Source organism: Petaurus breviceps, unplaced genomic scaffold (genome assembly GCF_028583685.1).
Source record: "Petaurus breviceps papuanus isolate PSGF00001 unplaced genomic scaffold, PetGlider_PUasm1.0 138, whole genome shotgun sequence".
NCBI classification, from domain to species: Eukaryota; Metazoa; Chordata; class Mammalia; order Diprotodontia; family Petauridae; genus Petaurus; species Petaurus breviceps.
The window spans coordinates 27,311,477-27,339,394 of NW_027185694.1; the positions used below are offsets into that span (position 1 = coordinate 27,311,477).

Below are 27,918 nucleotides of genomic sequence, written 5' to 3' on the forward strand. Positions count from 1 at the left end.
CAACTTTACTGAACTAATTATCTCCAATTTATCCTGTATCTTTTTTTGGACATAAAATTTTGCATGTTTTCTCCCCCATTAGATTGTGAGGGTCCTTAAGACCAAGGATTGTTTGCACAGTGTCTGATACTTAGCAGGCCTTTAACAGATGTCTAGAAACAATACATGTCCATTCATAGCTAAACAAATTGTGGTACCGGAATGTTACAGAATAGTACAGTGCTGTAAGAAACAAATATGATGAGTACAGACACACACAATGGGAATTTTTTATAAGGATAATGTTTATTTTGATATCCCCTCCCAAAGTAATCTCCCCACACTTTGAGACAATTATAGATCATAGCACATCTGTTAAACCCAACACAGAATTCACATTATCAATTAGTAATTCATACCTGTAAAGATTTTTTTAGGATTTACCTGTTGAAGTTCTGTTTCTGGGTTGGTGTGCATATCAAGGTCCTTAAAGAGGGCTTTCTGCTGTAGAAATTACTATCATAACTGTGGGGGTTCCAAATGCCCATTTTTAGAGGAAAGTATTAAACAGTATATTTAGTAGAAGAGTACAATAGGTCTTGGGATAAAGTCCAATTTCCCTTAATTTCTAATATATCATATTGAATTTCAGTCTTTTCTCATCTCAGGTGAAAAACTTTGTGGAATTCAAATTGCTGTTCCTTAAAGGTGAGTTTTTTCCACTTATTTGCTTGTAGAGTCACGTTATTCCTGTAGTTCTATAATTAACAACAATAGATCTGTGTGAGTTGAATCTGGAATTGGTTCTTGTTAGCATCCAGTGGATTCTGGTGATATGCAGTCTGTCCCATATCCAATAATTCTGAAAATTTTTCTTTTGCAATCTCTTTTCTTCATATATTTTGGAGAGTACAAATGAATGACCAGCACACTCCATAGTCCTGCTCTCCTAGGCATGTCAGCTGTTACCCATTGCTGGGCAAGGTTAAACCTTAATTGCACACAGTGCTAGTTAGAAGTGGCTGCAGAAGCTCTCCCACAAACTTGCTGAATTCCACCTTCCTCATCTTCTGTTGGCCTTTTGCCTTTCTAGTTAATTTTTAGAAACCCTACTTTAGGTGCTGGTCCATGTTCCCTGACCCTATCACCCCACCAGCAATGTGACAACTGCCAAAGCAAGCACTTTGTCTGAAAATCCCATGTAAACCCAGGGCCCTAAAGGTGCCATGCCTTTGAGCAGGGCCCAAATCCCTCTGCATGCCAGCATGCTACCCTGGTGTGGCTCAAGATGGAAGGGGTGAGGCAGCCAGCCCCCATGGGACTCTAGCCCTGACTGAATGCATACCCTTCTCTGCTGAACTTCACTATATCATAAACTACTCTGACCCATCCAACTTTAATCCATTTGCCACTACTCTACCCTCAATTTCCATGATAACAGTGCTTCTTGAATAACCTAAGCATCCTCCTCCAGTTCTACAATCCATTTGTAGAGTTGTAAATGAGTCTCACAAAGCAAAAGCAAATGTTCCAAATTTTCAAAAGAAGAGATGAGATTGGATGGAGTGTGCAAGAACAAGATAAAGAGCTTGACTTTTTTTCTTAGCAATATTCTAAAACACTATTAAGGGATAGTTCACAAGTACTGATATCAAGAAAAAGAGATTATTAAAAGCCAGCCTAGCTTTATCAAGAATAAAGAATGGAATCTCACCAGTCTAAGCTCACTGCCTCTACTGAAGGTAACTAGACTGGCAGATCATTGAGGAATGATGTAGATGCAATTTATTAGAATTGCTAGATTTGAACAAAGCATTTAGCAAAGGTTCTCACATTATCTTTGGGGACAAGATGGAGAGGTACAGACTATGTAATAGTACAGTTAAGTGGATCTGAATAGTCACCAACGGAGCATCAGCTTGAAAGGGGATCTCCAAGGGACTGTCCCAGCTATCTGTCCTTGACCCTAAGTGAGTCAACATTTTGTCAGTAACTTGTAAGAAGGCAAAGGAGGTATGTTTATCAAATCTGTAGATAGCAAAAAAGTTCAGAAAAACAGCTAACCTGTTGGGTGACAGATTTAGTTTACCAAAAAAAAAACCTTTGACAAGATAACATAATGTCCTGAGTCAAATAAGATAAAACTTCATATGGATCAAAGTAAAGTACTACACTTTGTTCAAAACCATCAATTTCTCAAGTAAAGGACAGGGAAGCATCAGTTAATACACACATACACAAATCTGGAGGTTCCAGTGGCCCACAAGTCCAATAAGTGTCAGCACTATCAAAAAAGTCAACGCTATACTAAGCTTCACTGACAGGATCAATCGAGAGAGTAGTTCTGCTGCCCTCAGCTCTAACTGGACTTCATCTGGGATATTGTGTTCAATTTTAGGTGTCAGCATAGCTTTATCAAAGATAAAGAATGAAGTCAGCCTAGGCTCCTCTAACGAAGCAAGGAGACACATGAGATTTTGAGGACACAGACAAGATATGGCCTGTCCAGAAGGAGGCACCCAAGACTGAAGACTGGAGAAGATGCCCATGAGGATCTATGGAAGTAACATGATAATTGTCTTCAAGTATCTGAAGGCCTGTCATGTGGAAGAAGGATTAGATTTAATCACCTTGGCCTCAGGGCAGACATATTTACATTTAATGTCAGTAAAAACTACCTAGTTAGGGATGTACAGAAGTAGAAGGGATTGCCTCTGAAGATAATGAATGGGTTTTCTCTCACTAGAGGTCCTCAGAGCTTGTCATGGATATTGTAGGTAAAGATTCTCAGTCAAGTATGGGTGGGGCTAATTTCTGAGGTGCCAAACTCTTAGGTCCAGTGATTCCATGACTCCTCTGGGATTTGTAGGTTCCTTACAGCTCTCAATCTCTTATCTCATGTCTCACCTGTTCTCTCCACAAAAAAATCACATGCCTTAGGAGAAGGCCTGGTTGATCCAGTATCTAAAGAATGCTTCATAACATCTTACATCCAAGAACTAGATTAATAGAGCTAAAGATGGAACAGCCTACCCTCGACCCTAAACCCCAGACCTCAGTTCTCACTGTAGACTCCAACTGCCACCAACTCCCCTCCCCAGCAAAAACCCCATGCTGGCTCCTTTTAATTCCATAGCAACTCAGGATTTGGCATAACCCTTTTATGCTTTTAGTCTTTTTCCTTTGGTCCTATGCTTGATATTTTCACACCTTAGACAGGTACTAATGATGTGGACTAATCGGTCTAAAAAAAAATATTTCTAAATTCAGAAACTGCCAACCATTCCAACAGTCACTACAATGCCATTTTCCTACATTAGTGGAGGGATGCTTTCCTTATGTACTCCCTTGGGCAAGTCCGAGACTTATCAGTTGCCATTACAAATATTCATCACTAAGCTAAGTAGTATATCCAATGTGAGCTGTGCTGATGTGGTTACCAAATCACCCACCCCCAATTCCCAGGGCCACATCCTCCTAATTTCACTAACATGTAAAAGGAAGGACTGAACAATGGCAAAAGATCCTGATGCTAGGAGACAACTCGTTTTAAAAAATGAGACCTCAGGGCGGCTAGGTGGCGCAGTGAGTAAAACGTCGGCCCCAGAGTCAGGAGGACCCGAGTTCGGTTCCGGCTTCAGACACTTAACACCCACACAAAAAAAACTAGCCGTGTAACCTTGGGCAAGTTACTTAACCCCAACTGCCCTCCAAGAGGCAAAAAAAAAAAAAATGAGACCTCAAGGAAAGACCTTTCATTCTATCCAATGCAAGAATAAGGGTAAACTTTTATGGTAGGCAGTGGAAAGAACAAAAATATTGAATGGTCAACAAAAATTCAATACATACACACACACAACATACTCACTCCTTTCCTCGGTAGCAACAGCTTTCAGGGCATTGACTGATCAAAGAAGAGGTACAAAGTAAAATCCCAATACAGTAGTTGGAAAAGTCTACAGGAGAAAAATGATGTCACTCAACCCAAACCAATAGCAACATAGAAAAATGGGACTCCCAGGAGAAGAGAAGCTAGACGGTGTCTTCTCTACCTTCTTAGGGATCAGAAGGGCCCAGCGCTTCTATAGATTAGGTAGCCACTCCAGGAACTGCACCAGCAACTCCTCTTCCCAATCATGGTTTTTCAGCACTAACCTGAGAGAAAACGGGAAATATTCCAAGTACCCTCTCCCTAAAGAAAGTACTAAGGAAGTGAGATATCCCATTGGTCCAGGAAGACAGAAGGGTGGGCTCCTCAGGACAAGGACCTCAAGGTCTGAGTTTGGTCAAGCTTCAAGATAACTTCTGGCTAAGGGAAGAGTGGAAGTGGGAAGGGATCAATAACTGATATTAGAACTACTTAATAAACATCCTTTCTACTTGGCTCAAGGTCTAGCCCCCTCTTGTGAACCGGAATAAAAATCTTTTGTGAAACTCTATAGTTGTCGCTCCATAATTCTCCAGTCCAATAGTTTTCTGTGTGGACCCTCTTAAAAAGAAGCTGTCCCCAGTTCATCTCAGAGCACTTACCTGCCTATACTTCACAACCTGAGAGGGGGCTCTGGGCACCCAAACTGTCCTAATCCCCTAAAGTATATCCCTCCTTTTCTTGGGATGTCAGTTTCACCTGTGAAATAGCAAAAATCATATACACTCCCCTCTCAGAAGATAACTATTTACAAAAATTATAGTAAATACCTTACATGCCAAATATTAAGAAACTATATGTGTATCTATTTCCTTTCTTTCTTGGCATACTAATAGCCCCTCCTCACTGTCAGACCTTTTCAGAGACATGGAGACTATCTGCATTTATTTCCATAAGGAAAAAAAAAAATGAAATCCCTCTCCTCATTAGTTCTGTTCCTCAGAGACAGATGTCACTGGAGGTAGGGAAGGAGGCAGGGGATGATCACACCCAGGGGAGAGTCTTTAACAATATCCATGTCAGCCTGATGTCAATGACAAATAACAACAAATACAGGAATTCCCTGACAGTGGCTAAAGGCAAAGCAAATTTGCTGTATCCAATTCATAGTTTCTTGGATTAACTAAACTCCAGCTCAAGATATTACCTTCCCATTTATTTCACATTCCTTGAATTTCTTAAAAAGTAAAGGGAGGAGGTAAATAATAAATGTTTCCTCCATTTATTACTCAGATTAATCTATCACAAAATAAACCTTATTTCTTATAGGCACATGGCACTGAGGCAAGGACCAAACACAATAAGACAAACACAGATCCTGCCCTTGAGGAGCTCATAATTACTTTTATGTGTTTATGATCCTAGCATATTTTTCTGAAACTTAACAAAAGTTACAAGCTGTCTGAAGAGCTGTCATGGTCAGAATATGCATAGGGTCAAAGTTTGGTGTGTACTCTTCGATGTGTCATAAGGCCAGACCAATGTCTGAAGGGTTTCCCACATTCTTTACATGAATAGGGCTTCTCTCCAGTATGAATTCTCTGATGTTGAGTAAGAGCTGAGCTTTGATTGAAAGCTCTCCCACATTCATTACACTCATAGGGTTTCTCTCCAGTATGAATTCTCTGATGTTGAATAAGGGAAGAGGTCTGATTGAAGGCTTTTCCACATTCCCTACAATGATAGGGCTTATCTCCAGTATGAATTCTTTGATGCTGAATAAGGTCTGAGCTCCCCCTGAAGGCTTTCCCACATTCACTACATGAATAGGGTTTCTCTCCTGTATGTATTCTTTGATGTTTCCTAAGATCAGAACCACGGCCAAATGCTTTCCCACATTGAGTACATTTGTGGGGTTTCACTCCCATATGACATTTCTGATGTTTTCGAAGTTCTGAGTTCTGCTTGAAGGTTTTCTCACATTCATTACATTCAAAAGGTTTCTTGACAGTCTGCTCTCTTTGATGTACACTAGAAGACAAATTCTGGCTAGAGTTTTGGTCATTTGTATTAGATATATGGGGTTTCTCTCCTCTGTGCTGCAAAACCAGGTCTGAGCTCAAATGGCAACCACTAAGACTTTCACCATATTCATCACCATTCTCTCCTGAGAGAGTTTTTTCAGAAGGGATGGTCACTAACATAATTCCATCCTGGGAAAGAGATCTGTTTATTTTCTCCATTTTGTTTCCTTGCTGCTCATCTAAAGTGCCTTCACATTCATAAGCTTCTCCAATATTGGTTCCCTTGGAAATATCCATTGGGAATCTTCCAGATATCCTCTCTTTTGACTCTACTTCTTCAGAAAGTTCTTGCTTTGGAAAGCACCACTTGGTACTAGTCTCAAAATCTGAAATGAGAAAATACAAACGTCAAGAGAAAATACAAATGTCATGTGAGCTGAGAGAAATAAACTTACTTAAAGGAACGCTGACAAGGGTTTGCATCATCCCAGCCCTTTTTATACATTACCTGTTGTAGCTATTACAACTCTTTGAATAAATAGGAAGTATGATTATCTTTATTTTTACATAGTAGGAAATTGAAAATAAGAGAGGTGACAAGATCATAGAGTTAGAGTAGAATGGATCCCCACAGGTCATTTTTTGGATATCATCTTTTATGGATGGGGGAAAGGGTTGCTGATAGAAGGAAGGGCAGATGAGGGGAGGTGGTAGTCAGAAGTAAAAGACTATTGAGGAAGGACAAGGTGAAAGGAGAGGGAACAGAATAAACAGGGGAAACAGAATAGAGGAAAATATAGTTAGCACTCATAACTGTGAAAATATTTTTAAAGTAAGTTTCTCTCGGGGCAGAGTCAAGATGGCGAAGTAGAAGGAGGACCTCCCCGCTGCTCCGGCTTCCACCTTCCCCAATCCATGTAAAAAGGTTACTCTAAAAAAACTTTGGAGCTGCAGAACCCACAAAATGACACAAAGAAGCTAACCTCCCGCTGAGAACAGCCCGGCAGGCCAGCAGGAATCTGCCAGAGCAATGCTCTGGGAGCAGAACCCAGCCCCATGCAGAGGCTTTAGCCCCAGGGCAGGCCTGACCAGCCTCCAGCCTGAGGGACTCAAGATCAGCAGCAGCTGTGGACATTACCAGATTTATCAACACATAGATGGGAAGGACAAAGTGAGAGGTCAGTGCAGTCTGGACTTTGGGACCCAGTAAGTGGGAGTGAGTGGCTTTTGCCCCCCGTCAGCACAGCCAGCCAGTGCCACGTGGCAGCTTCAACTCCTGGCCTGCAGAGTGTAGGGGGCCCAAGCACCAGTCTGAGGGGTAACTGCTCTTGCTTTAACCTGCTTGGATCTGGATTGCAGTCTAGGGTGGAGGTCCTAGGGTGTGCATCCAGCTTGCCAGAGTGTGTGGAGACCTCAGAGAGGGCACCCATCTAATACCTCTGACAGCTGAGAAAACCCCAGCATTTGGGACAAAAGCTCCCCTGTCTGGTGGCAGAGTCCTACTGTGGCAAAAAGTCCAGGGGTCAAGTGACTGGGGGGGGTGACATGACCAGGCAAAGGAAACAAAGCAGACAGAAGATTCCAACATTACACTCCTATTTTGGGGACAAAAAGGAGCAAAGCATGGAACAGGAGGAAGACGGTGAAGTCAGAACTCCTGCACCAAAAGCTTCAAAGGAAAATGCGAGCTGGTTACAGGCCACAGAGGACCTTAAGAAGCAAATAAGAGGAGTGGAGGAAAAATTGGGAAGAGAAATGAGAACAATGCAAGAAAATTATGAAATGAGAGTAAACAGCCTAACTGAGGGAAATCATACCTTAAAAAATAGACTAACTCAAATGGCTAAAGAGGCTCAAAAAGTCAATGAGGAGAAAAATGCCTTAAAAAGCCAAATTTGCCAGATGAAAAAAGAATCTCAAAAGCTCAATGAGGAGAATCATTGCTTCAGAATTAGATTGGAGCAAATGGAAGCTAATGACTTTATAAGAAATCAAGATGCTATTAAACAGATCCAAGCAAATGAAAGAATAGAAGGCAATGTGAAATATCTTATGGGAAAAACCACTGACCTGGAAAACAGATCCAGGACAGAGATTTTAAAAATTATTTGACTACCTGAAGCCATGATCAAAGTAAGAACCTAGAAATCATCCTCCAGGAAGTTCTCAAAGAAAACTGCCCTGATGTTTTAGAGCCAGAGGGCAAAACAGAGGTTGAAAGAATCCACTGATCACCTCCTGAAAAAAGATCCCACAAAGAAAACTCCTAGGAATATTATAGCCAGGTTCCAAAATTCCCAGATTAAGGAGAGAATATTACAAGTAGCCAGGAAGAAATAATTTGAATATTGTGGAAACACAATCAGGATAACACAGGATCTGGCAGCTTCTACACTGAGGGATCAATGGGCTTAGAATATGATATTCCGGAGGGCAAAGGAGATGGGATTAAAACCAAGAGTCACCTACCCAGGAAAACTGAGTATCATGTTTCAGGGGAAAATATGGTCATTCAGTGAAATAGAGGACTTTCAAGCATTCTTGCTGAAAAAACCAGAGTTGAATAGAAAATCTGACATTCAGATACAAGAAGCAAAAGAAGCATGAGAAGGTAAACAGGAAAAAAGAAATCATAAGGAACTTATCAAAGTTGAGCTATTAACATTCCTACATGGAAAAACAGTAATTGTAACTTATGAAAATTTTCTCAGTAGTTGAAGGGAATAGAAATATATATATATATATATATATATATATATATATGAGGGTATATGGGCATATGAATACATATGTGAATGTGTATATATATGTTTACAGGTATACATAGATAGAGGGCACAGGACCAATTTAAAAGGAAGTGATGATACTTAGAAGGTGAAATTAAGAGGTGAGAGAGGAATATAATGAGAGATGGGGAGAGACAGAATGGGGTAAACTATCTCATATAGAAAAGGCAAGGGAAAATGGTTACAATGGAGGGGAAGAATAGGAAGGCAAAAGGAAATGGGTCAACCTTATTCCCATTGAATTTGGCTTGAGGAGGGAATGAAATATACACTAAACAGGGTATCTCACCCTCCAGGAGAGTAGGGGGATGATGGAAGGGAGGGCAGGCTGGGGGGAGAGGGAAGTTGGAAGCACCCACTTTTGAAAAGGGAGGGGATCAAAGTAGAGAATAGAACAAGTGGGAGGTGGGATAGGAGGGAGGGAAATATAGGCAGTCTTTTACAATATATCTACTATGTTATTGTTTTGCATTAGCCACACATGTACAACCTTATACTGAACTGCTGATCTTCCCAGTAAGGGTGGGTAACAAGGGAGGAAGGGAATGAATCTGGAATTCAAAGTTTTAAAATCAAATACTCAAATATATATATGTACTATTATTAATACTATTTTACACGTAATTGGGAAATAAGATATACAGGCACTGGGGCATAGAGACCCACTGGAAAAGTAGAAAGGGGTATGGGAGAAAATATGGGAGAGAACAGATTGGAGGAGGGGATATCCTGTGGGACTGCTATTTTGGGGCAGTCGGTAGGGGGAAAATGGGGAGCTAATTTGTAACTCAAAATCTGGAGGAAACGAATGATGTAAATCAGAAGTTAATAAAGCATTTGAAAAAAAATAAAAAGAAAAGAAAGGGAGAAATTCAAAGTGGAGGAAATGGCAAAGGGAAAGGCAAATCCAAATCTTTAAAGAAAGAACTCTAGGGAGTGCCTTGCAGAGGTGCTTGCAGAAATCATACTGAATCCTAGAAGCACAGATCCCTACTGTATACCATTCTGTTTTCCGTGAATAAAGTTAAGGGGGAAAATGTTGCATTGCTTCTGAAGAGCTAAAGTAAGGGGGGGTCTAAAAAACTGCTTTAATTCATGTTCAACAACAAATAAATACCTACATCAAAAAAATGCAAATAAAACCAACATTTTTTTTAAAAAGTAAGTTTCTCTGATAAAAGCCTTATTTTACAAATGTATAAAAGCAAGTCAAAATTATAAAAATAAGAACCATCCCCCAATTGATAAATGATCAAAAGATATGAATGGTTAATTTTCAGATGAAATAATATCAAAGCTATCTATAGCCATATGAAAAAAATGCTCAAAATCACTATTGATTGGAAAAATACAAATTAAAACAATGAGTTACTAAACTCACACTTATTAGGTTAGCTAATAGGACAGAAAAGGAAAATGACGAATGTTGGAGGAGATATGGGAAAATTGAGACACTAATACACTGTTGATGGAGTTATGAACTAATTCAACCATTACGTAGCACAATCTGGAACTATATTCAAAGGTCTATAAGCTGAAGATTTAGCTGAACAAGTTGTGGCATATGATTGTGACAGGATACTATTATGCTATAAGAAATGTTGAGCAAGATATTCTCAGAAAAATCTAGGACATACATGAACTGATGCAAAGTGAAATGAGTAGAACCAGAACATTGTAGACAGTAACAGCAATACTCTAAGATAATTAATTGTGAATGACTTAGCTATTGTTAGGCAATATAATGATCCAAGACAACTCTGAAGAACTTATGATGAAAAATGCTATCCATACTCATAGAACTGACAGAGTCTGAATACAGACCAAAGCATATTTTTGTTTACTATATTTTTCTCTTGGGGTTTTTTTGGTCTGTTTTCTCTTACAACATGACTAATATGGAAATGTTTTATATCACTACATATGTATAACCTACTTCAAATTGCTTATCTTCTCAATGTGGGAGTAGGGAGGGAGGGAGAAAATTTGGAACTTAAAATTTTAAAAACAAATGTTCAAAATTGTTTTTACATGTAATAGCAGAAAAATAAAATGCTTAACTTTAAAAAAAAAGAACAGATAGAAATACACAGTAATCATAACTTTGAATGTGAATGATATTAATGCACCCATAAAATAGAAGCTGATAGCAGAGTGAATTCTATGATTTAAACAAAAAGGGTGATACCATAGGCAAATTAGAGGAGTAAGGAATAATTTGCCTGTCAGATCTATGGATAAGGGAAGAATTTATGACCAAACAAGAGATAGAGAGCATTATGGGATGTAAAATGGAAAGTTTTGATTACATTAATTTTAAAAGGATTTGCAAAAAAAAAAACAAAGAAAGTAGCCAAGATTAAAAAGAAAGTAGAAAACTGGGGAGATAGCGGGGAAAGGTTACAACAAGTTTCTGTGACAAAGGCCTCATTTCTCAAATATATAGGGAACCAAGTCAAATTTAAAAAAATACAAGTAGTTCCCCAACTGATAAAAGGTCAAAGGATATGAACAGGCAGTTTTTAGAAAAAGAAATCAAAGCTATCTATAAGTCATATGAAAAAATGTTCTAAATTATAACTGAGTACAGAAATGCAAATTAAAACAACTCTGAGGTACCACTTCACACCTATCAAATTGGTTAATATAACAAAAAAGGAAAATGACAAATGTTGGAAGGGATATTGGGAAACTGGCATACTAATACACTGTTGGTAGAGTTGTGAGCTGATCCAACCATTCTAGAGAGCAATTTGGAACTATGTCCAAAGGGTTATAAAACTGTACATATCCTTTGACCCAGCAATACAACTACTATATCTAGCTGTATAGTAAAGAGATCAAAGGAAAAGGAAAAGGACCTTTATGTACAAAAATATTTATAGAGCTCTTTTTGTAGTGGCAAAGAATTGGAAATCAAGAGGAGGTCCATCAATTGGGGAACAGCTAAACAAGCTGTGGCATATGACTATGATAGAAAATTATTGTGCTCTAAGAAATAAAAAGCAGGATAATTTTTTTTTTTTGCTTTTTTTTGGAGGGGGAGGGCAGGGCAATTGGGGTTTAAGTGACTTGCCTAAGGTCACACAGCTAGTAAGTGTTAAGTGTCTGAGGCTGGATTTGAACTCAGGTCCTCCTGACTCCAGGGCCAGTGCTCTACTCACTGTGCTATCTAGCCACTCCTAAAGCAGGATAATTTCAGAAAAATCTGAAAAAACTTACATGAACTGATGCAAAATGAAGTGAGCAGTTATATAGTAACAGCAATATTGTATGATAATCAAACATGAATGGCTTAGCTATTCTCAGCAATACAATGAGCCAAAACTATTCCAAATGACTTATGAAAATGCTGTGAAAAATGCCACATCCAGAGAAAGAATTGATGGAATCTGAATGCGGACGCTTTTTTTTACTTTATTTTTCCTCAGGTTGCTATTGTCTGTGTTTTCTTTAACAACACGACTGATACAGAAGTAGTTTGCATGACTGCATATGTATAACCTATATCAAATTGCTTGCCTTCTCAATGAGAGATGAAGCAAGGAAGGAAAGGAGAGAATTTGGAACTCAAAATTCATTTTTAAAAATGTAAAAAAATGCTTTTACATGTAATTGGAAAAAATAAAATATTAAGGCAGAAAAAGGGGAAAAGTATATGCCTAATTTCCTATATATGTAAATATAATCATATGCATGTAAATATAATCAAAAGAAATTTAAGAAGGGAGAAAAAACTGTTTATTACCACCAAAAGAGAGACTCAGTAGTTAACTGTAGTAAGGAGAAGAAATGCCCAGAATATCACCCCTGTACTGGCTATACTCTCCTCCTGTAACAAATAGGTGATGGTTTTGGTTCTGAGCTGGCTAAAGCAAGGACAGGGCTATCACAGTCACCTGAAATCCATTTAGCCCTCCCTTGAGTCCCCATCTTTTGTCTCTCAGCATCTTAACTATCCTTCAAGGCTCAGCTCAGATGCTTTCTCCTCCATGATGCCTCACCTGATTCCATACCCTAGATATCATTTCTCCATCCTCTGAACTCCCACAGCACTTGATTTATACCCCTCAAAGCCACAGAACATGGACTGGCAGATGTGGGAGAGGCCAGATGACTGAGGGTCATCTAGTATAATTTCTTTCTGAAATAATGCAATCCCTGCATTCCACCTCCCTTTTCTGTGGCTTTGCCCAGGTTGTCCTCCAGGCCTGGCATGCTTCTTCCTTTCCACATCCTAGAATCCCCAGCTTTCTTCAAGTCCACCTCCAACACTAAGCCCTTCTTGATACCCCCACTACTAAGTGTTGTTTCTCTCCTGAAATTTTTTTTGTATTTACTTTTCTGGTACAAACTGGATCCTCTCAGTAGAATATAAGTTTCTTGAGGGCTGGGGTTATGATGTTTTATTTCAAGCACAGAGCCTTATATCAATATGCTTGTAGTTTGCTGAATTACATTAAATTCTTTCCAACAAACATTTCTCCAATCTCTGCTTAAAGTACTCCAATAACAACTCTTTTACCCTCTTTTAAGGTAGTTCATTCCAAAGCTGGACATCAGTCATCATTAGGAATTTCTTCCCTATAATCAGCCTAAAAGTTTGGCCTCTCTACAACTTCCACTCACTGCCTATAGTTCTGTACTCTAGGGCTTTGAAAAAAATGTAACCTAATCCCTCTTCCATATAAGAGGCCACTGAAGACAGTGGCCATGTCCTCCTCCGTCTCCGCCTCCAGAGTTAACACTCCAGGTTCCTTTGAATGATTTCTCCTGTGGCATGATTGTGGTCCATTCAGCATCTCAGTCACTTTTTTTTAGACATGCTCCAGCTTGTATATAGCCTTCTTAAAATATGGCACCCAGAAATGAACACAATACTCCATCCAGATGTGGCCTGACCCAAACAGAATAGAGTAAGTCTATAATCTCTCTCATTCTGGTCTCCAGATTTGTATTAATTCAGGGAAGTGTCTTTTCTTTACTGTGCCATCACAGGCAAAAATTTGGTAGCGAGTTCCTCATGATCTTTCCTTAATGAACCCATGTCTCCATGGGAGGGATGGTTTATTCTCACAACATCTCCCCCAAAGGAGATAGTGACTTTCTAAGACAAAGGATGATGTTCTTCTCCAATAGTTTTATTGTAGAGAGGGGAATTATTGTAGAGAGGGGAAGAATATGGAAATTTGCCCTGCTGAACTCAAATGCATTTTCCCATGAAGAAAAGGATCTTTCAAATCCCCTTGGGTTATACTAATTCAGTATTTTGAGGATGAAGTTATTTCTGGTCATAGTGAATTCCTGTGAGCAACAGGCACCCTGTAACCCCTTCCTCCGTGAGAGAGTCATCTGGCCATTCTCAGGAGGAATGAAGTGGAAACAGCAGAAAAGACTGGGCCCAAGAATTTGGAAAGAGGAATAATGCTAGAAAAGAAGAAGACTACCTTTTGACAGTCTTTAGTTTCACAGGCCAGTCCTGCTAGACTGTTATCTGACTTTTGGTTACTTTGCTTGCAATTAACCTAAGCTACTAGCAAGTCGAGGGTGATGCACTGGTTACAGCTTTATGATTAAAACCACCAGGCTTCCTATAGGTATCATAAACTGATATAGAAATTATCATTAAGAAAGACCATGGGGCAGTGGAACAAGCCTTGGTTCTAGCATCAGAGGACCAGGGTTCAAGGCCTATTTATGTTACTTACTACCTTTGTAGTGACCTTGGGCAAGTCAATTAATTTCCCAAGACCTCAGATTCCTCATCTGTAAAATAAGAGTGTAGGACTATATCAGGGTTTCTTCACCTGGGGTCCGCAAGGAAAGGGCTGTAGGGTGAGATACAGTGAAGAGTAGAGAATGACACCTAGGTTGTGAGCCTAAGGGACTAAGGGGATGCTATTGCTGTGTACAGTAATAGGGAAGGTAGGAATAGGGGAAGATGGAAGGGGAAAGCTAACAAGTTCCATTTTGGACATAGTGAGCTTAAAATGTCTACTCTACACACAGTGTGAGATGTCTCAAAGACAGTTGGAAAAGAGTGAATGGAGGTAAGTACAAAGTTTGGGGAAGGATAGGCAGATGTGAGACTTTAGCATAGAGATGGTAATTAAATCCATGGGAGCTGATGAGGTCATCAAGCAAAGTGGTACAGAGGAAGTAGAGAAGAGAGCCCAGGATCCAGAAAGCAGAGCCAGCAAAAAAGACTGAGAAGGAATAATCAGACAAGTAGGAGAATGAGGAGACGGTGGCACGCCAAAAATCTAGAGGGAAGAACATGAAGGACTAGAGAGTGTTCAGCAGTGTCAAGGACTACAGACAGGCCAGTGAGGACGAGGACTAAGAAAAGGACGTTGGAGCTGACAACTAAGAGCTCATTAGTCACTTTGGAAAGAGCAGTCTGAATGGACTGATAAGGATGAAAGCGAAATTGTAAGCAGTTAAGAAGAGAGACTTTGGGGGGAATTTAGCTACAATTCAGAAGAAATATAGGATGGTAATTACCAGGGATGGAAGGATCAAATAAGGGTTTTGTTGGGGGGGGGGGGTTGTTGTTTTTTTAAAGCAATCGGGGTTAAGTAACTTGCTCAAGGTTACACGGCCAGTTATTTTTTTGTGTGGGTGCCGAGTATCTGAGGCCAGAACCGATCCCAGGTCTCCTGAAGCTGGGGCTGGCACTCTTACTCACTGTAAGCCACCTGGCCACCCCTAAGCAATTGGGGTTAAGTAACTTGCTCAAGGTTACACAGTCAGTTATTTTGCGTGGGTATTAAGTATCTGAGCCCAGAACCGATCCCAGGTCTCCCGACTCTGGGGCTGGCACTCTTACTCACTGTGCCACCTGGCCACCCCAAATAAGGGTTTTTTAAACACAGAGGAGACATGGACTTGTTTCTAGGCACTAGAGAATGAGCCTTTCCTTGAATATTCAAGATCAGTAATGCTGACTATATATATTGGGTGTTGGAGAATTCCTCGGCCCTATGATCACAATACCCTCATGGAGATAAATTCTTCCACCTTTAACTGAAGGTCAAATTAAATCTAGAGGTAAGACTGGAAGATAATACTTTCATTGGCATCTGCTGATGGGCAGTTGCCAAGCAGCTAATACTCCACAGAACAGTGGCACCTCTCGTGTGAGGGCTTACTGAGCCTTTTCAGGGCTGCTCATCCATCTCTGGAATCCACTTTCACCTGACTCTCACCTGGGGCTCCAAGAAGGTGTAGCAAGTGCAGTGGCCACACCCTGGTAAACTGTCTAGGCTGAGGGGGTTAAACCAGACTGAGAGCAACCAACATGCCTCAAACTCATTGGTGAGTTAGAGGGATGTCTAAGCATGTGAAGACTTCCCTCACAATGGAATGGGCAGATGAGAACAATCTGTCCCAACAGCCATGCAGGTGGCTGAAGCAGGAGCTATGGAGCACTTAAGAGTCTGGTCAGGCATGGAAGATGCCAAGGTCATACACTGCATCCAGGGCCATCACCAGTCATCTTGACTTTTTTTCTGCCTTTGGACTTCAATGACTCAGGGAGAGCAAGGCTAACGATTTTGTGCAATTTTGCCTCACTTAAATCCAATTCACTTGAAAGTCAAGACATCACCCATGAAGTCACTGGGCCTCTTCAAAAATGAGGATGAACAACACCACTCTCTTCCCTTCCCCATCTTGACAAATGCCAGGTCAAGTCTACACTGTCCCCTTCTCTCGAGTCCCTTTGCCCCCTTGTTCTATTATTTGATCTACCGTGTTTCCCCGATAATAAGACACTGTCTTATTATTTTTTTTGGAAAGAAAAATACCAGAGGGCTTATTTTCAGGGGAGGGCTTATGTTGTCCTGCCTCAGCTCTCCTCCGCGGCACTGCTCTCAATGGCACCAGCAAGCAAATCACTGGGGAAGAACAGGATGGTGCTCACTGCTGCAGCTCTGATTGGATGCAGCTCAGAGCGCGGTGTGCGTTTCACCCGGGGGGGGGGGGACGGTGCATACAGAGGGTACCGTAATGTAGTGTGTAGCGCAGGGGATCACTTTCACTACAGTAGCAATCTCAATAGGGCTTATTTTCAGGATAGGTCTTATTATCGGGGAAACACGGTAGCTCAGCCTTGAACTTTTCCTATCATCCTCTGTCTTCACTCTCACTCAAATGTTTCTGAATCATGGTGGAGAAAACCGAAATTGTGTTGCGGTCCATTAAAAATTTATGTCACATAACCTCAACTGGGCCCTCACTGCAACAAGACAGTTCTTTTACACTTTTCCCAATCAATTCATTATCCCCTGGCCCCAGCCCACCACCACTACTATCCTCTCTGCTGAAAGCTTTGCCTCATATTTCACTGAAGAAATCAGGCTGCTTGACAAGTGTTCCCCCTCATTTCCTCACTTGATATCATGCCAACACTTTCCCCTACTATCGCTTCCTTCACCCCAGTATCTCATAAAAGGTAGGTCCTTCAGGGCGGCTAGGTGGCGCAGTGGGTAGAGCGTCAGCCCTGAGTCAGGAGGATCCGAGTTCGGTTCCAGCCTCAGACACTTAACACCCACACAAAAATAGTAGCTGTGTAACCTTGGTCAAGTTACTTAACCCCAACTGCCCTCCAAAAAGCAAAAGAAAAAAAAAGAGGTAGGTCCTTCTCCTTGCCAAGGGAAACCCCACCACAAGAACAAGTGATTTCAGTCCACCCCTTCTTCTCTAGTAGCTTGTCCCCTGTACCATCCCCACTATTAATCTTCAATGTTTCCTTGTCTATTGGTTGCTTCCTTCTCATATAAAATCATATAGCTCTAGAGTTGATTGGTCTTTAAAATAAAAATCCCTTCATGGAATCAGATTTTAATGGGAAGGGACCCAAAAGGCCATCTAGTCCAACCCCTCACTTTACAGATAAGAAAAACTAAGGCCCAGACAAGTTACATGACTAGCCCAAAATCACATTGATTGAAACTGGCAATTTCAACTGATGTCCTTTGATATCAAATCCTATATATCACACTACCTCTTAATCACTGAAGACAAGAAAATGAAGGGCCAAACTCTGCTCTAGACCCATTTAAAAAAAAACCCCACTCCCATCACCACCTCTTCTCTCCTTCCGATATTCAATCTTGCTCCTCACCTCTTTCTTGGAGGAAGTGGGGCTCTGGAGACCCACACTTGATCTGGGCGTTCATAGGCTGAAGCTGGACATTCAGTGTATCCTGTGCTGCTCTCAAGGGTGCCATCTTCTCCCAGGTCCCTGCCTCTCTCTGTGTACTTGATGCAACCTGAAGAAAAGGAGATATATTAGGCTTTGTGAAAGAGTCATCATGGAAGCTAAAACATAAAATATAGTAAGAATGTACATTCTTTCAGGGATACAGCAGAGGGGGGTAAAAACCCAAGTCTTGTTGGTCAGATTCAAATTGACTGTATTAAGATTAACCATAAAACAACCCAGGAGGCACTTTTTTTTAATAATGAATAGTATACTGCCTTTCAGGAAAATGGCTGACTGGGCACATGAAAGAATTAACCACATAGAAAATTTCTGTTACTCATACACAGCAAATCTCATGAAATTTGTGCTAATCTTAATCATGATGTGGATATCTGAACAGTGAATGATTAGGAAGATGAATGTACCAGAAAACGTCAGCAATTAAGGATAAACTCCTCTTAATATTTATCCATTTTCACCAATTAAAAATAAATTACTGGGGCGGCTAGGTGGCACAGTGAATACAGCACCAGCCCTGGAGTCAGGAGTACCTGAGTTCAAATCTGGCCTCAGACACTTAACACAAACACAAAAACTAGCCGTGTGACCTTGGGCAAGTCATTTAACCCAAAAAGGGCAAATAAATAAATTACTGACTTAACTTTAATCATTTGTAGACCTACCAATCCATAATGATACTTTAACTTTTACAAAGCATGAGAAACCACATTATCACAAAACAATCTTCTTTTATAATATATTAAAAATATTTTATTTTTTCCCCAATTACATGTTAAAACATTTTAAAACTTTTATTTTTAAAGTTTTACGCTCCAAATTCTATTCCTCCCTCCCCTAACCTCCCTAAGACACTAAGCAATCAGATATAGGTTATATATATAAGAATTGTTCTTAAGTACAAAGCCTAAGTGTAGAATATTAGGGAGTATTTTGAATATATTAGTACATGCTAGCTGAAAAAGAAGGGAAAATCTGATTACCTCCTTTGCTGTTGTGACAGAAGATAATAGAAAGCTGAAAGGAATCTTAAAAGTCATCTAGTCCAACCTTTTCATTTTACAGGGTGAGGAAATGGAGGACCAAAAAAGTTAAAAGACTTGCTCTAACAAGAGGAAAATTGATGATTCAAGCTAAAGTCCTCCCAATCCAAATTCAACACACTTCACACTCTACCAGCCTCCCTCCCACTCCATGCTTATTTTCAGTATCACTTTGACTCCCTTCCCTTTGGTTTCCAGAATACCACACTATCCTTGGTCTCCTCTCTCTCTGACCACTTCTCTATGTTCTTCTATGGTTCTTTTCTATATGCTTATAAATAAGCACATCCCAGGATTCAGTTCTTGACCCTCTACTTTTCGTTATACATACTCCCCCTAAGAGATCTCATTCATTTTCAGGTAAATTTGGCAATTAAATCAACCAGACCAAAAAACTTTGTCATCCTTTATTTTCTCCCTAATGCCTCACATCTAGCTACTCAATAAGTTCAGTTAATTTTGTCTTTCTTTCCACATCACCTTGCATAGTTCCTCACACAAAGAAGATATTTAATAAATGTTCACTGATTGACTAGAGATATTGCTTCCTAAAATGCCTCGTCTTCCTTAATAAAATAAGTCAATACACCATCTTAGTAAAACTACTTTTCATAACATGCTCTTGCTCAAAAATAAAAACAAAAACCGCCTTTCACTGGCTCCTCCAATATTACTGAAAATGTTCATTCCTTAGTCTGTCTTTTTAGACCCTGTTCCCTTTCTAGTCTCATCTCAAACTATTATCCTGTAGGAATCCTCCACCCTGAACTAGTCAACTATTCCCTAAATACTTGAACTGGTGCTCCACAGATTAATATACTTCTATGTATCTTTTTTTTTTTGGTCTTTTTAGAAGAGGGAAGGCAGGACAATTGGGGTTAAGTGACTTGCCTAAGGTAACACAGCTAGTAAGTGTTGAGTGTCTGAGATCGCATTTGAACTAGGGTTCTCCTGACTCCAGGGCCAGTGCTGTACTCACTGCACCACCTAGCCACCCCTACTTGTATGTATCTTTAACCTCTCTCCTGGACTGCAATTACTTACTAGATATTTCTAATGGAGAACCTGGGGCTCGCCAAGCCCGCCCAACAGTTCCCAACTAAACAAGTAAGTTTTTCTCACCCCCAATCCCTTCCATTTATGTTAGTGAAACCAACACCCTCTCAGACATGCAGCTGGAAACCATGATATGGTCTTTGGATGTGGCCAACAAGGAAAAGAGAGGAGACATAGATCCTGGTGACTGCATCTCTGAAATCTTTTTCACAACCATCCCCACCTTTCCATTTATATTGCTGCTAGTCTGAGCTCTCTCCACCTCTCCTCTAGACCAGGCTTCTTAAATCTTTTCTGCTCCTGACCCTTTTTGGATTTCAGCAGTAATCTGTTATCTGTGCGTGGCCAGAGAGCAAGCTTGGGGCAAAGTGCACGTGCTTTGTGCTCAGAACCAAGGCTGTGGCAGTGCACGTGCTTTGTGCTCAGAACCAAGGCTGCGGTAGTGCACATGCTTTGTGCTCAGAACCAAGGCTGCGGTAGTGCACTGCTTTGTGCTCAGAACCAAGGCTGCACTAGGGCCTCTGAGGCAGTCTCCCTGACCCCCGTCCCCAGCCAGATCTTAGCTCCAATCTTCCTGACATTGGGGACAACTAGGCGATGATCCAATAGATGAAGAGTGCCAGACCCGGATTCAGGAAGACTCATCTTGCTGAGTTCAGATCTGGCCCCAGACACTTCCTACCTATGTGGCCCTGGGCAATCACTTAACTCTGTGTGCCTCAGTTTCCTCATCTGTAAAATGAGCTGGAAAAGGAAATGGCAAAGCACTCCAGTGTCTTTGCCAAAAAAACCCCAAACAAGGTCACTAAGGGCTGGACAAGACTGAAAGGAATAAACAACAGCAACAACTGGGGCGGACTCTAGGCCCAGAGATCAATCAACTGTGCCAACTAACTGCCCTCCTACATCTTTATTATATTCTAATTGGAATTATAGTACCTGGGAGTAGAAACAGGACTTACATGGGACTCTGGCTTCCACCTCCCCCAATTCATATAAAAAGGGGACTCTGAACAAACTTTGGAGCTACAGAACCCACAAAATGACACAGAGAAGCTAACCTCCTGCTCAGGACAGCCCGGCAGGCTAGCAGGAATCAGCCAGCATAGTGCTCTTGGGAGCCAAGCCCAGGACTGAGTGAGCTCGAGGTTTTAGCCCCAGGGCAGGCCTGACCAGCTGCCAGCGGGACTTCAGATCACCAGCAACTGTGGCCATTTCCAGAATTATCAACACATAGATGCTAAGGACAAAGTGAGATGTCAGTGCAGTGTGGACTTTGGGATTCAGTAGTCGGCCTCTTTCCCCGGGACAAGAAGCCACTGAGGAGCCATGCAGTCGCCCCCACATGGCAGCTTCAGCTCCTGGCCTGCAGAGTGTAGGGGGCCCAAGCACCAGTCTGAGGGGTAACTGCTCTTGCTTTAACCTGCTTGGATCTGGATTGTGGTCTACGTTGGAAGTCCTGGGGTGTGTGTCCAGCTTGCCAGAGCGTGTGGAAGCTTCAAAGCAGGCAACCAATTAAAACCTTCGGCAGCTGAGAAAACCCCAGCATTTAGTACGAAGCTCCCCTGTCTGGCAGCAGAGTCCTACTGTGGCAAAAAGCCCAAAAGTCAAGTAATTGAGTGGCAAAATGAGCAGGCAAAGGAAGCAAACCAAGCAAACAATCAAACATTAGACTTATTTTGGGGACAAAAAGGATCAAAGCATGGAACAGGAGGAAAACAGTGAAGTCAGAACTCCTGCACCAAAAGCTTCAAAGGAAAATATGAGCTGGTTACAGGCCATAGAGGACCTTAAGAAGCAGATAAGAGAAGTGGAGGAAAAATTGGGAAGAGAAATGAGAACAATGCAAGAAAATTATGAAATGAGAGTCAACAGCCTGACTGAGGAAACTAACACCTTAAAAAATAGACTAACTCAAATGGCAAAAGAGGCTCAAAAAGGCAATGAGGAGAAGAATGCCTTAAAAAGCCGAATTTGCCAGATGGAAAAAGAATCTCAAAAGCTCAATGAGGAGAATCATTGCTTCAGAATTAGATTGAAGCAAATGGAAGCCAATGACTTTATGAGAAATCAAGATGCTGCTAAACAGATCCAAACAAATGAAAGAACAAAAGGCAATGTGAAACACCTCATTGGAAAAACCACTGACCTGGAAAATAGATCCAGGAGAGATAATTTAAAAGTTATTGGACTACCTGAAAGCCATGATCAAAGTAAGAACCTAGAAATCATCCTCCAGGAAGTTCTCAAAGAAAACTGCCCTGATGTTTTAGAACCAGAGGGCAAAACAGAGGTTGAAAGAATCCACTGATCACCTCCTGAAAAAGATCCCAAAAAGAAAACTCCTAGGAATATTATTGCCAGGTTCCAAAATTCCCAGATCAAGAAGAGCATACTACAAGCAGCCAGGAAGAAATAATTTGAATATTGTGGAAACACAATCAGGATAACACAGGATCTGGCAGTTTCTACCCTGAGGAATTGAAGGGCTTGGAAGATGATATTCCAGAGGTCAAAGGAACTGGGATTAAAACCAAGAATCACCTACCCAGCAAAACTGAGTATCGTTTCGGGGGAAAATATGGTCATTCAGTGGTATAGAGTACTTTCTTGGTGAAAAAACCAGAGTTGAATAGAAAATCTGACATTCATACACAAGAAGCAAGAGAAGCCTGAGAAGGTAAACAGGGAAAAGAAATCATAAGGAACTTATCAAAGTTGAACTATTTACATTCCTACATGGAAAAATAGTAATTGTAACTGATGAAACTTTTCTCAGTATGAAAATAGTTGAAGGGGGGCGGCCAGGTAGCACAGCGAGTAAGAGCACCGGCTCCAGTGTTGAGAAGACCTAGAGATCGAATCCCGGGCTCAGACACTTAGCACCCACCCAGAAACACCTGGCCATGTAACCTTGAGCAAGTTACTTAACCCCAATTGCTTAGGGGCAGCCAGGTGGCTCAGCGAGTAAGAGTACCGGCTCCAGTGTTGGGACGACCTGGGGATCAAATCCCGGGCTCAGACACTCAGCACCACACCCAGAAATAACTGGCCGTGTAACCTTGAGCAAGTTACTTAACCCCGATTGCTTAAAAATATTAAAAAAAAAAAGAAAAGAAAATAGTTGAAGGGAATAGAGATAGATAGATAGATAGTTATGTATACATATATATGTCTATATAGGAGGGTATATGGGCATATGAATACATATGTGAATGTGTGTATATATGTTTACAGATATACATAGATAGAGGGCACAGGACCAATTTAATAGGAAAGGATGATACTTAAAAGGTGAAATTAAGAGGTGAGAAAGGAATATAATGAGAGGAGATGGGGAAAGACAGAATGGGATAAACTATCTCATAAAGAAGAGCCAAGGGAAAATGGTTAAAATGGAGGGGAAGAACAGGAAGGCAAAAAGGCAAAACCTTATTCCCATTGAATTTGGCTCAGGAGAGAATGACATACACACTAAATAGGGTATCTCACCCTACAGGAGAGTTAGGGGGGAAGGGCATGAGAGGGGGGATGATGGAAGGGAGGGCACGCTGGGGGGGAGGGAAATTGGAAGCACCCACTTTTGAAAAGGGACAGGATCAAAGTAGAGAACAGAACAAGTGGGAGGTGGTATAGGAGAGAGGGAAATATAGTCAGTCTTTTACAATATATCTACTATGGTAATGTTTTGCATAGGAAAAAAAAAAGAAATTGTAGTTCCTGCCCTCTTTCTCCAACTAGACTCTTAGTCCTCAAGGAGGTTACAATGCATAGGCATTTTATTTTTTATTGTTTATTATTTTGCATTTATTGTATTGTGGCTAGCACAATTTTGTCAATTTTTAGATGAAGTCAGAGGAAGCAAGGATTATGTATTTTTTGCAGCCCTCACATTGATTAACATTGATGTAATTATAGTAGACCCCCAAAAATATTTGTTGAATGATTCCACAAACATGTTCTCTACAGTACCCTACAATTAGTTAAGAATTTTTACATCTCATATCTTCAAAAGCAGTTGAACAGCTGCCAACAAGAGAATAAAGAAAAGACAAATACATGGGCTAATAGTCCTAGTTAATTGCACTGAAGACTAGAACTAAATTTCTCTCCATAATTACTGCCTTGGTCAATGAATCAAGTCACCCAACATGTATTAAGTGTGCATCACGTGTAAGGAACTGTGCTAAGTGCTGGGAATACAGAAGCAGGCCCAAAAAAAAAAAAATATATATATATATATATATAATCAAAAGTGCCTGCTCTCAAGATGCTCACTCTCTAACAGAGGAGACAAAAAAACAATCTTTTCCCAAAATAAATTACACTTTGCCCATTCCCACCTGTTGTCCTGGTTCAAGAAGTTCTCTCTCCAAATCTTCCAGCACAATCACCACCTCCTCTCCACTCTCTGGATGCTGATCTCTCACCCAGCTCTGCAGGTCCTCTGGCAAAATGGTCAGGAACTGTTCCAGCACCAGCAGCTCTAGAATCTGCTCCTTTGTGTGGATCTCTGGTCTTAGCCACTGATGGCAAAGCTCCCAGAGCTTGTTCAGAGCTTCTCGGGGTCCAGGGGTGTCATAGTAGCCGAACTGCCTGAACCGCAGGCGGGAGATCTCCTGGGTGGAAGGGCTGTCCCTCTTCTGGCTACCTTTCTCCCCCCATAGGTAATCCTCTTCTTCCTCCATGTTTACCCCCTGAAGTCTCTCTTTCACTGTTGGGTTCTGGGGATCCAGGGCTACAGCCTCTCTAGATTCCACGGCCATGTGAGTTTGTTCAAGTTAAGAAACACAAAACAAAACTCCACAAGGATCAATGCCTCAAAGGTGACACCCCTAAGGTATAAGAAACCAAAGTTAACAATGAGTTACTGAATTAACATTGCTATTGGAGGGCTGAGACAAGTTAAGGAGAGTCCTTCAAAGTGATCATTCATTGACCGTAAGATGTGACAGGAAGTAAATAAACATTAACGTGTTAACCAAGTAATTCCTAAGCAATTTTGGGTATTTGGGAAAACAGAAGTAACACGGCGTTCCTCTGCCCCCTCGCGGCAGGAAAGATCACTGTGGATGGACCCCAGAGATTCCCAGTAATGCCATGGAGCATGCGCACATACCCAGCCAGACGCTTTCTTCCCCGCCCCCCAGGAATGCAAAATCTCTTTGCCCAACCGCACCCCGCCAGGTCTCCTCAATCCCCCTCCCCTCGACTCTAAAACCCCTCCCCACCCCCAACGCCAAAGTCCAAGAAACTCAACTACCAAAATCACAGGCCTGGGGCGGGAGGGTTCTCAAGTGACTCAAGGACTGGCAGTCATCAACATAATCTGGTCTCCGTTTCCTCGCCTGAGGCAGAAGTGAGTTAGTTATTCCCCAACCCCGCCCCTCCGCCCTCCATCCGACCCTCTCCGAACCTCCACTTCCAGATTACATTTCCCGGAACCTCCGGGATGGGTTTCCGCCCTTTCCGGGGTGATTGAGGCCGACGGACCACTGTCAAGCGGTTGCTATAGAGACGGGGTTGAAGGGCACGTGACTCCCTTTTCCTTCTTAAATAGAGACAAGTATCCGCCCCGCTAGGGCCTGGTACTAAGTCTAAAAGCGCAGTCTACACAAGCGTGCAGGAGGCGAAGCTGTCCTCTGGCTTCGATGGATGAGGGAGCTCAAGGCTCAGAGTCCAGCAGAGAAAGGAAGCTGGCGTTAGGTCTCTCGAGAACTTCGCCACCTGGATTTCTGGGAAATGTAGTCCGGAAAAATGGACGCCCCTCGGCCCCGGAGGCCTCTGGGAATCGTAGTCCAAGACAATTTGTACAGTCTTCCGTGGCAGCCTGTGCCCAGCAGCAGGAGATGCGTGCATAACCGCTTCTCCCTCTAACAGGATCCTACTGACGGGACTCTTAAGTGTTTAGTTGAGTCTGGCCTAGATGTCCGGGGCCCCAGTCTTTTACTTTCTGAACATTCCCATCCCGCCTCCTTACCTCCTTGCCCACCGGGAAGATGGCGGTGGGCATGAAGCCTAGAAATCCCAGGATGGAGTTTGGCGCGGGGAAATCGGGCTGGTCCCTCGCCGGTGACGTCATGGGGGGAGCTGCTCGGGGTCGGCCTGGCTCGGAGGAAGCGGGAGGAGAGGCAGCCGTGGCTGGCCGTCGGGCCCTCGGCTTCGGCCGCCTCCCGGGAGCAGACCCTCCCGCCCGCGCTGCCCAGCTGGGGCTCCCTGTGGGCGAGGAGCAAAGGTCCGTCCGGTTCTTTGTCGGGGTCCAGCCCGCTCTGCCTCCCGGCTTTCTGCAGGCCCTGGGGGCAGGGGTTCATCCGCCACCGACTTCTTCACTACCCGGGTTCGCTCTTCTGTTCATTTTTCTCCTTTTCTGTCTACACCCCACCCCCACCCAGTACCAGGCAGCTTTTATTCCCATTAATCCTGCCATAACAATAGCTAGTGTTTTAAAATGTGCCAAGACCGTTCTAAAGAAATAGTATCTCATTTACACCACAACCTGGGCCTGTCGGGCTGTTATACCCATTTTACGGATGAGAAAACTCAGGCAGAGATTAAGTGACTTGACCTGGATGAGAGACCAGTAAGTGTCTGAGGCTGGGTTTGGATTCAGGGTTTCACTTGTCTGGCCACTGTAGCCATCACCCAGCTTTAGGGGGAGGGGGGAGTTATTATGGAATACCAGCCCTTTCCTCACCCTCCCGTTACTTTTTCTTCTTGAGTCTCTTTCCTACTTACTTTCCATATCAATAATAAATGTTGAATAAAAGTTCTAAATAAAATCTTGACAGATTTATCCAAAAAAAGCATTCACTGTGACTATATGATTTATATCAGGAATGCAAAAATGCTTCCACATTAGGAAAACAACATAATCCACAATATTAAAAATAGAAACATTTAAAAACCACATGATTATTTCAGTAGATGTGGGGAAAGCCTTCGATATATTAGAACAGTAATGTATGAAGAAAACCCTTCAAAGTCTAGACCCAGAGGGAATGATTTTTTTAAATATCAATACAGGTACATCTAAAACCAAAAGCAAGTATAATATGCAATGGGGATATATTAGAACTTTTTCCAATAAATCAAGGAGTAAAGCAAGGGTACCTACTCTACCCATTATTATTTGATATAGTACTGGAAATGCTAGCGATAGCAATAAGATAAAAGAAATTAAAGATATAAAGAAATGTAAAAGGGGGAGATCATTTTATCTGTTTGCTGATGATATGATGATTTACTCGGAAAATCCTAAGAAATCAGCAAAGATATTTTTGAGACAAAAGCTTTAGCAGAGTTGCAGTCTACAAAATAAATCCTCAAAAATCAACTGGATTTCTATATAATAAAATCTAAGAGGCAATAATTCAAAGAGAAATCCCATTTCCAATAACTAAAAAATGAATAGAGGGGGTGGCTAAGTGGCAGTGAATAGAGCGCTGGCCCTGGAGTCAGGAGGACCTGAGTTCAAATCCAGCCTCAGACACAACACAAAAACTAGCTGTGTGACCTTAGGCAAGTCACTTAACCCCAATTGCCCTACCTTCCCCATTCCAAAAAGGGGGGGGGGGGGAATTAATAAAGAAAATTCAGTGCTCACTGCAAGATCTTTCCAATATAACAAAAATGATGGTAATACCAAATAAAATGTATATTTTTAATGCTATACCAACCAAAATATCAAAGAGATGCTTTATAAAACTTGATAAAATAACAGTTCATTTAGGGCAGTAATCTAAAATATCAAAGGTAATGATAAAGCTAAGGTAGGGTTGAAAGGGGAATAGTACTTCCAGGTCTCAAAACTATATTATAAAGCAGTAGTCATCAAAAACATCTGATCCTGGTTAAAAAACAAGGAGGTAGATCAGTAGGACAGTTTAGAGAAGGGAAAATCAGAACCAATGGAACTCAATAACCAGGGCTCAATAAG

At 41.6% G+C, this 27,918-nt stretch overlaps 2 protein-coding genes across 4 annotated transcripts in view; one reads left to right on the forward strand and one right to left on the reverse strand.

Moving 5' to 3' along the window:
* UBE2I (ubiquitin conjugating enzyme E2 I) overlaps positions 1-27,918 on the forward strand; it is a 471,577-nt gene that overhangs the window by 245,479 nt on the left and 198,180 nt on the right. The gene's annotated exons all lie outside the window — the stretch shown is intronic.
* LOC138177488 (zinc finger and SCAN domain-containing protein 31-like) lies at positions 267-27,139 on the reverse strand. Of its 3 annotated transcripts, none has more exons than XM_069108688.1 (4): positions 25,963-27,139; positions 24,326-24,817; positions 17,785-17,932; positions 267-6,257 (listed from the first exon to the last, which is right to left on the reverse strand). In XM_069108688.1, the coding sequence occupies exons 2-4, from the start codon at positions 24,746-24,748 to the stop codon at positions 5,344-5,346; spliced, it is 1,485 nt and encodes a 494-aa protein (XP_068964789.1). In that variant the 5' UTR covers positions 24,749-24,817; positions 25,963-27,139; the 3' UTR covers positions 267-5,343. The 3 variants fall into 3 exon arrangements, with proteins under 3 accessions (XP_068964789.1, XP_068964782.1, XP_068964773.1); XM_069108681.1 differs by lacking the exon at positions 25,963-27,139 and adding an exon at positions 25,399-25,943; XM_069108672.1 differs by lacking the exon at positions 25,963-27,139 and adding an exon at positions 25,246-25,943.

Bases quoted from the DNA above. Each gene is read 5' to 3' on its own strand.
- LOC138177488 (XM_069108688.1), bottom strand. From the start codon at position 24,748: ATGGCCGTGGAATCTAGAGAGGCTGTAGCCCTGGATCCCCAGAACCCA. The intron at 17,933-24,325 runs GTGGGAATGGGC...CCTTTTCTTCAG, and splicing joins TTCTTGAACCAGGACAACAG to GTTGCATCAAGTACACAGAG. The intron at 6,258-17,784 runs GTGAGGAGCAAG...TTCTCATTTCAG, and splicing joins CCACTTCCTCCAAGAAAGAG to ATTTTGAGACTAGTACCAAG.